The sequence below is a fragment of the Quercus suber genome, unplaced genomic scaffold (assembly GCF_002906115.3).
Source record: "Quercus suber isolate HL8 unplaced genomic scaffold, Cork oak 2.0 scaffold_985, whole genome shotgun sequence".
In the NCBI taxonomy this organism is placed as follows: domain Eukaryota; kingdom Viridiplantae; phylum Streptophyta; class Magnoliopsida; order Fagales; family Fagaceae; genus Quercus; species Quercus suber.
The window spans coordinates 79,923-88,230 of record NW_027070400.1 but is presented as its reverse complement, the minus strand read 5'-3'; the positions used below and the strand labels follow the sequence as shown (position 1 = coordinate 88,230).

General features: G+C 33.8%; 1 protein-coding gene across 2 annotated transcripts; it reads left to right on the top strand.

The window, feature by feature from the left end:
* The first annotated feature begins 418 nt into the window (after positions 1–418).
* LOC111995803 (3-hydroxyisobutyryl-CoA hydrolase-like protein 1, mitochondrial) lies at positions 419–7,787 on the top strand. 2 transcript variants are annotated; one of them, XM_065768673.1, is made up of 14 exons: positions 419–681; positions 783–863; positions 1,706–1,774; positions 1,917–1,980; positions 2,792–2,871; positions 3,534–3,617; positions 4,506–4,590; positions 5,432–5,517; positions 5,600–5,721; positions 5,801–5,861; positions 6,765–6,863; positions 6,966–7,067; positions 7,152–7,193; positions 7,457–7,787. In XM_065768673.1, exons 1-14 carry the CDS (start codon positions 541–543, stop codon positions 7,574–7,576), a joined length of 1,236 nt encoding a protein of 411 aa, XP_065624745.1. In that variant the 5' UTR covers positions 419–540; the 3' UTR covers positions 7,577–7,787. The 2 variants fall into 2 exon arrangements, with proteins under 2 accessions (XP_065624745.1, XP_065624746.1); XM_065768674.1 differs by lacking the exons at positions 6,765–6,863; positions 6,966–7,067.
* The last annotated feature ends 521 nt before the right edge of the window (positions 7,788–8,308 follow it).

The following is an 8,308-nucleotide window of genomic DNA, read 5'->3' as shown; positions in this document are numbered from 1 at the left end:
GTCTGTCATTAGATGTAAATAAGTTTTTATTTTTTTAAAATAGGCTAATTTTTAATTTTTTACCTCAAATTTTGCAAATAGCCTTTCCAAAATAAATCATTCTCAAACAAAGCGAGGGTAATATCATCCTTTTGAAAAAGTTGCTGTATCGTGTGTTGTGTGCCAATACTATAATTTCTTTTAAATAAAATAGTTTAGTCCATATAATCAAAAAAAAAAAAAAAAGTAGTTTAGTCCAAGTCAAATATTAAGTAAATACTCTGTTAACCATGTAGGATAAAACTGACGGTCATAGACAGAAGGACTTAAAAAAGAATGTTTTGCAAAGTTTAGGGATAAAAAATAAATATTTTAAAATTTAGGGATAAAAGAACTTTTAACTAAAAATAATATTTTAGCCTATTTCTTCTTCTCCTGTTCTTCTTCTCATCGTTTTTTAATTTTTTTCCTCCGAATTGTTTATTATCAATTTATCACTAGAGAGTAGAGAGCTTGGGTTGTGTTGTGTTGGAGCAGAATTTGAAAGAGTGGGTGAGCTAAATGATGCAGAGGTTTAAGGCAGCCTTGTTGCAGAGGCGCAACGATCTTCACATTCGCAGTCTTCGTTTCCTCAACCAATACCACACAAGAAATCTCTGTTCTCTTCCGGACACTGCTATTACCGATGAACTTGACAACCAAGTCAGTTTCAACTTTCAAGAACACCCTTTTGTCTATTCTCTTTCTTTAACCCCCACACACTAACTCTCTTTCTCTCTCTCTCTCTCTGTCTCTCTGTGCAGGTATTGGTTGAGGGCAAAGCTTGGTCTAGAACAGCAATTCTGAACAGGCCATCGGTGCTCAATTGTCTTAGTACTGCGATGGTGTGTTTTTTTTTTATAGATACTCCGTGTGTGTTTGTGTTTTTGGCTATTGGGTTGGTACCCAATTTGTAAGATTGGTTCAGTTGAAAGATTTGTTTTCTGGGTCTTTGTTTTTATGGTGTTTGGTTGAGAATCATTATGTGTAATTGGGTTTACGCCAATTGTATAATTCTCTGTATCTGTGTTGTTATATACCCTCCAATTGGTTCAATTGAAAACCTTACTTGGGTTATTGTTTTTATGGTGTTTAAATTGACAACTATTATTATGCATAGTTATATGGCTTGAGTTTGCTCTGACTAAAGCTAGAGACACAACTAAATTCACAACTTGTTGAGGTGGCAAATTATGATTTGTACTAATTTGTAAGATTGGTTCAGTTGAAAGATTTGTTTTCTGGGTCTTTGTTTTTATGGTGTTTGGTTGAGAATCATTATGTGTAATTGGGTTTACGCCAATTGTATAATTCTCTGTATCTGTGTTGTTATATACCCTCCAATTGGTTCAATTGAAAACCTTACTTGGGTTATTGTTTTTATGGTGTTTAAATTGACAACTATTATTATGCATAGTTATATGGCTTGAGTTTGCTCTGACTAAAGCTAGAGACACAACTAAATTCACAACTTGTTGAGGTGGCAAATTATGATTTGTACATTAAAACTTGCAAACTCAACTGTTGTGAAAAAAGTTGTGGACTTTATTGTGCAAGTAGACTTATTGTTTTTCTCCCTAGTGGCTAAAATTTATATTCTGTGATTTTGTTATATGGGTTTATGTTGTTCTGTATTACCAACTAGAAACATTTATCTGTCTTTTAATGAGTTGTCTTTGGTTTCTAGGGGGCTAGATTGCAAAAGTTGTATACATCTTGGGAAAATAATCCAGATATTGGATTTGTGGCAATGAAGGTAAAAAAAACATCTATGTTGTTATCAGATATTGTATTCATTTACATGTAATATTTCTAGTGGGAAAGATAAATTTTAGTTGTGATTATTTTTTGCTCAAGAACTAGTTAAAAACTTAAACAGTGTTTTGCATTCTCTGAAGGGCAGTGGCAGGGCATTTTGTGCTGGCGGAGATATTGTGACACTTTATCATATGATAAATGCAGGTAATAGACTCATCTTACTTCCGCTTTTAAGATTTAGCTGGAAAAGGTCATTTGCTTAAAAGTTAATTTTTATTGCGAACTGATTATTTTTCTTCATTGTATATGATCTAGAGAAAGCTAGGCTAGCTAGCCTTAATTAGAGGGAGATGAGATAGGATTGTGGGATGCAGTTATTAGCACTTAGCAGTAAACCTAAGCTGGAACTATAGAGAATATTTAGTGGTAATGGGATCTTCTTTGTCCAAACAAAAGATGCGAAATTTGATTGTCGCTTTGTTTGGGAGGAAATTGGGGAAGTCTTAAGATTAGGGTAAGCAAGAGTAAGATAGCCAAAAGCCTTGTAATTCAACTGGTTGGCACTTCTTAGTGTTTCCAGCAAAGACATCGAGGGTTCAAATCTCCCCTCTCCCATCTATCTAATTATATAAAAAAAAAAAAAAAGGATAAGCAAGAGTAAGATAGCGTATTAGTAAATATAGCTTTATTAAATAAAAAATTAGAAATGAGGTGACAATATTAGTATTAAATGACCCATAGATACATGGATCTTAGAATTTGTTTCTTTACACTACCTTGGATTGATCTTTCCATAAGAATTGAGCATTTGAACATATTCCAAGTGTTTACAGTATAAGAGTGGGATCAATAAAGAATGGAGGTGCATCCAGAATGTTTTGTGATGGTCGATAAAGCTAAAGAAAACTTTATACTTAAGTACTTCTCAAATCTTTAAGTTGCTAATCTTTGTTATGGAGTTGGTGCTTGTTTTTTCACTAGAATCATCCATTAACCATTGTCTAACTCTATGCAGGGAAAATGGAAGATTGTAAGGAATTTTTTAGAACGTTATATACTTACATATACATTTTTGGTACATATTTGAAGCCACATGTAAGTTTTACTTTTCTTTCTTTCTTTTTTTAAGCATAGTGGTTAATATATAAGGGGCTCTTATGTTTGGAGTGTTATATTACCATCAATATAGCTTTGATATGGTCATTTATGGAGAGTTTTCTTTGAGATATTTGGTTTTGTTATGGCTAAGAGTCTTGTGGCTCAGCTAGCTCCTCCTAGTGTTTCCAACTAAGACGTCCAAGGTTCAATTTCCCCCTCTCTCAACTATCAATTTATCAAAAGATAATTGGTTTTGTTACTATATTGATCTTTGGCTCCTACTCTAGCATTGAATAATTTTCTTGACACTCTTACCAGTTACCACTATATTTTGACATTCCTCTTATTTTTATTTTATCCTTCCTTCTGCTAGCATACTTGGATTTTCTAAATTTTCCCAAAAGGTTTTGAATTTTTCCCCCTACTGTACTTATGTTAAAGAAGTCACTGAGTTCTGGTTTAGGGAACTATGGTATCTACTCAAAAGTCTTAGATCTGTTTCTTTTTTCATTATTATTTTTTTCCCTTCCATGTGGGGATGATTTTTATTAGCCCTAAGTCCCTATGGTAGAATGCTAGACATTAACTTTCTGTTTATTATAACTACATTAGTCAGAACCCAGTATATTCATGGTAGTGTGATAATAATCTCCATGCAGGTGGCTCTTTTGAATGGAATTACTATGGGTGGTGGGGCTGGAGTTTCAATCCCTGGGATGTTTAGGGTTGCAACTGATAAAACTGTATGTAGCAACTTCGCATTTACTTTCGTCCTTTTCTTCTCTAATCCTTTTTTTATTTTTTTTGTGAAACTTTTCTTTTCTTATCTAGTTGTTGGTTTTGATGATTGTTTCGAATTTTTTTCCTTACTGACTTTCTTTTGTGGAAGAAATTTTTTAATTATTTTGCACCCTCTAAATTAGACTAATTATTTAATATCGTTAAAGGAAGTTTATTTTTGTAACTTAAATTTGTAGTGCATTAGGGTGGATTTGGTTTGTTGACTTATAACTGAATGCTCAATTTTATTAGATAATTGAGGAGTATGATCTTCTACTTTCATTAGCATAGACTTATTGTCACGACCCAAGGAAGCACTAGCAACATCTATGCTATAGCCTAAAAGGGTTAGTCAAGTTACAATTGGGGTTGCTTGTGATCTCCAAATATAGCCCAAGCTTGGTAACACCAGATGTATGGCTTAACACACGTCCGCACAACACATACCTATCCAATCCACATAATCTGAGCATCACAATCTTTCCACTCAATTCCTTATGTTCTTGTCAAGTCCCACGTTGACTCTAACAATATTTGTATCGACTCAAGTAAGTGCTTACCAAATCTATGCCCCAAAAGGAATAGTCGGGTTACAATTGTGGTTCTTCATAATCCATATATAGCCTAGTTCAACCTAGTAAACACTCGATATGGGACTTACCACTTGTACACATTACACACCCTTAACCAATCCATGTAATCTAGGAATGAAACTATGTGTTTGATTCTTTTTGCATATTTATGTGATGGGAAAAATAGTGTTGGATTTCTTATTTGTTTCAGATTCCTTAGTTGCTATACATCATTTGCTTAGACAGGTTCAAAAATAATTTATTTCTTACAATTCACAGGTTTTTGCTACTCCTGAAACTCTAATTGGTTTCCACCCTGATGCTGGCGCATCGTTTTTCCTCTCACATCTACCTGGTCACCTGGGTATGCCTGTAGTGCATTGTAGTTTTTCACGTGTAGTCAAAATTGTCGCTGAATTTCTTGTACATGGTTTTGTTGATTTGGACTATTTCTGGTTCTTGCATAAGTCTGATAAAAACATCATGTAAAGCATTGTTTTTGCGATGAACATTCTGCCCTCATGTGAATTTATCTCAATCTTTTATGATTTTCTTGTAATGTTGCATTGGAAGAAATTTAAGGGATGTATGAACGTGAAATTTTTAAAAGGCCTCTAAAATTAAAATCAAATCACTCAGATTTTCATAGGAATGGAGTGAATGTGGGAATGAAGTGCCTCTGCAAAATATTTTTATTTTGAAGTATGCTTCTCATCTCTAGAAGGACACAGTGGTAGTTGGTTCAGCAATGTTCTTTATACAAATTGCATTAGGACTCTTGTCATGAATTTGTTGTGTATATGTTGGATAACAAGCTCTAGCAAATTGCTTTAAAAGTTCTGTAGTCTAAAATTTGTGTTGAGGCACTGTTATGGCTGTTGGTAGTTGACATATGGGTAGCTGCATTCGGTTTCATTGTACCATAAGATGTCACTTCCTCTGTGACCATTATACTGAAAGTAGATGCTGCAATGACAAATATTCTAATGCTAAAGTTTACTTTGGATAGCTGGGTGACTTTATGCAATGTTGTTTTCCGAGCAACTTGTGGGGTTAACTTGACCCTTTCTACATATCAAGCAATGTTGACAATGTAATTGGGTCTTGATAAATGAGAAACCAATTAGTAGGATGAATCATTGATGACACCTGTATTTGCTTCTCAATTAAATTCTTATATAGTTTGTATCTTTTCTTTTTTGCAGGGGAGTACTTGGGTCTCACAGGACAAAAACTTAATGGAGCAGAAATGATTTCTTGTGGGCTTGCTACACACTTTGCGCATAGCTCAGTTAAGAATGTTGGACCCTTTCTTTGTTTTAATCATCTTTCTTGTTTATATAACATAGTATTGCCTCCTTTTTTTTCCGCAGAAGCTTGCATTAATTGAAGAACAACTTGGGAAATTGGATACTGATGATCCTTCTGTCATTGAAACTTCTTTAGAAAAATATAGTGACCTTGTCCATCTAGATAATATAAGTGTACTTCATAGGTATGTCTACTATGCCCTCAGGTGTGTGAGTATTTACGTAGCATATATAAATGCTGATCTATTATGCAATTTTGTCTAGGATTGAAATACTTGATAAATGTTTCAGCCATGACACAGTTGAAGAAATTATCGATGCCTTGGTAAGAACATGTTGATTTGCATATTTCTTTTTATTTTAGAACTATTATGTATTAACCCATTACAATATAACAGATTTCCATGATACTTTGTATGGAACAAAATGTTCAACACGTCTGATTTCATACTCAAATCTCTTTCTTTTATTTTTAAAATTGATGGTACAAAAAAAAAATAACAGAAAATCTTAGGCATGAGAAACCATATTGCTGGAGAAAAGGAAAATTAAATGAAAAAATATCTATACCAACTCTTACTTGGAGAACTGTATCATTTTTAAAACTTTTTGCTTCATCAAGGAGACACTTCAATTAGTTGATCTGAGTACCCTGTAGATGCTTCCTGTCATCTTCATCTTTACAAGTGGTTAGAATGACTAAAGCAGCCATATAGCCAAAATCATTTTATTGAATTTAAAAAATACAACTTAACAGAATTATGATGAATGTCTTTAGCTACCTCACAGTTGATTGGAAGGTAATTTTGTAGGGATACATTTTATATACAGATAATGGAATTGCTAATGAGCCCTTGCTCAAATGACACTTCTTAACTTAAAAATGGGATGGAGGCTAAGGTCAGGGGTTCAAGACCAACCCAAAGCATGTGTAAACATAAATAAATAAAGAAAAAAAATACAAATAATGGAAGTGTGTCTTGAATTGGTTAGTTCTTCCTTTTGACTTTTTGGACCATATCTATATATAGTGTGTGTTGAGTCTCTTAAGTACTAACCTGAAGGTTGGACTGTAAGAGTTGTAATTGTTGCATACTAGTGTTACCATCTTTATGGTAATAAAATGAAACAAAATATGTGGGTATTTCTCTAAATTGTTACTCCCTATACTTTTCTGGATGAACCTTGTGAGTTGTGATTGCGTTTTTAAATTAAACAATTCTCTCAGGAGAGTGAGGCAAGTAAAACAAATGATGCATGGTGCATTTCCACCCTAAGGAGACTTAAGGAAGCTTCACCATTAGGCTTGAAGGTTTCTTTGAAATCCGTGAGTCCTTGATACTCAGAACTGGGCCTTTTTTCCCTTGTCCCCTCCTCCTCCCCCTTTAAGAAACTATTGCATTACGACCTAACCACCATACTGGCTCAGATACGAGAAGGTAGATTTCAGTCCCTTGATCAGTGCTTGATACGTGAGTACCGAATGTCACTGCAAGGGATATCTAATCAGATTTCCAGAGATTTTTGTGAGGTATACATTCTCTTGATTATCTTCTTAATAAAACAAATCCTCATGATCCTAGTTACTTACTTTTTTTCTGTACTTTTTCTAAAGGGTGTACGGGCACGAATGGTAGACAAGGACCTGGCACCAAAGGTATCATCAGCTTATGTTATCAACCTTTTGGACAAGTGGGGTAGCAATATTGCAAATATTGCATTTAAGAATCCAATCTAAAATTCTTTTTTTAAAAAAAGAAAGCAAGTTGTTGTAAGAGGAGAAGGTACTGTGGAAGACTGAGGTTCTATCATTGATAATCAGATTTTTCGGTGGCAATATTGCTGATCTACTTTTATTATTAGTAGATAATTGTCCATCGATTACAATTAAATTGTTGAATTGTCATGTTTTATTTGCAGTGGAATCCTCTGAGCTTGGAACAAGTGTCCAAAGACATGGTAGAGCACTATTTTTCACCACTCAGCAAATCTGAGCCTGATTTGGAGCTACCCACAGAACTGCGAGAAGCATTCACATAGTTAATCAAATTGCAACAGTTTTGCTTAATTAATGGAAGAAGCCAAAGGTATTTTGGATGAATCTGCCTGGATTGTAGCCTTTCATCATTGGCAATTATCAATACAAAGGGGAGAACTAACCCATTATTTTGTAGCTTATTGTTGACCTTGGAATGAAAGAAAAGTAAAAGAAATAAAGAAATAAATAAAATTGTAGATTTTGTTTGGACTAGTGGATGTGGCCTACAAAGAACATCACAATTACACAAGAAACTTAATCAGAGTATGTTTCTAGCTTTAAGACTGGTAATTTTGGGTTTGTTGTCATGGATCTTTTTTGTGATTGAAGAATGTACCTCATTGAACAGGGACTAGATTGAATTCCGTAGTGTTGAACATTTCTTGAAGTAATAGTAGATTACTAGGGATGGGACAATTGAAAAAAAAAAAAAAAAAAATCAGTCCTGCTGTTTGGTTAGCACCAAAGTCAATGGCTAAAGTAGTATTTAGTTTTTTAATATAATAAAAGACACAAGAAATATGGGATTTCAATTTGTAAATGTGTAACACAAATTGAATTTGTTTTGCTTATCTTTCTTTATTATTCGGATTGAAACTCAAGTGGCATGGCCCTCTTAGCTGCCAGGACTTGAAGCCTGAGTTCAGGATATTGCCAATAAAAAAAAAAAAAAAAAAAAATCAATTTCATTCCTGAGAATTTTATTAATTCATTTCCATAGAGTTCATGTCACA

Coding starts and splice junctions, on each gene's coding strand:
- LOC111995803 (XM_065768673.1), top strand. CDS start 541: ATGATGCAGAGGTTTAAGGCAGCCTTGTTGCAGAGGCGCAACGATCTT. Junction 864..1,705: donor ATTGTCTTAGTACTGCGATG/GTGTGTTTTTTT, acceptor TTTGGTTTCTAG/GGGGCTAGATTGCAAAAGTT. Junction 7,194..7,456: donor ACAAGGACCTGGCACCAAAG/GTATCATCAGCT, acceptor TTTTATTTGCAG/TGGAATCCTCTGAGCTTGGA.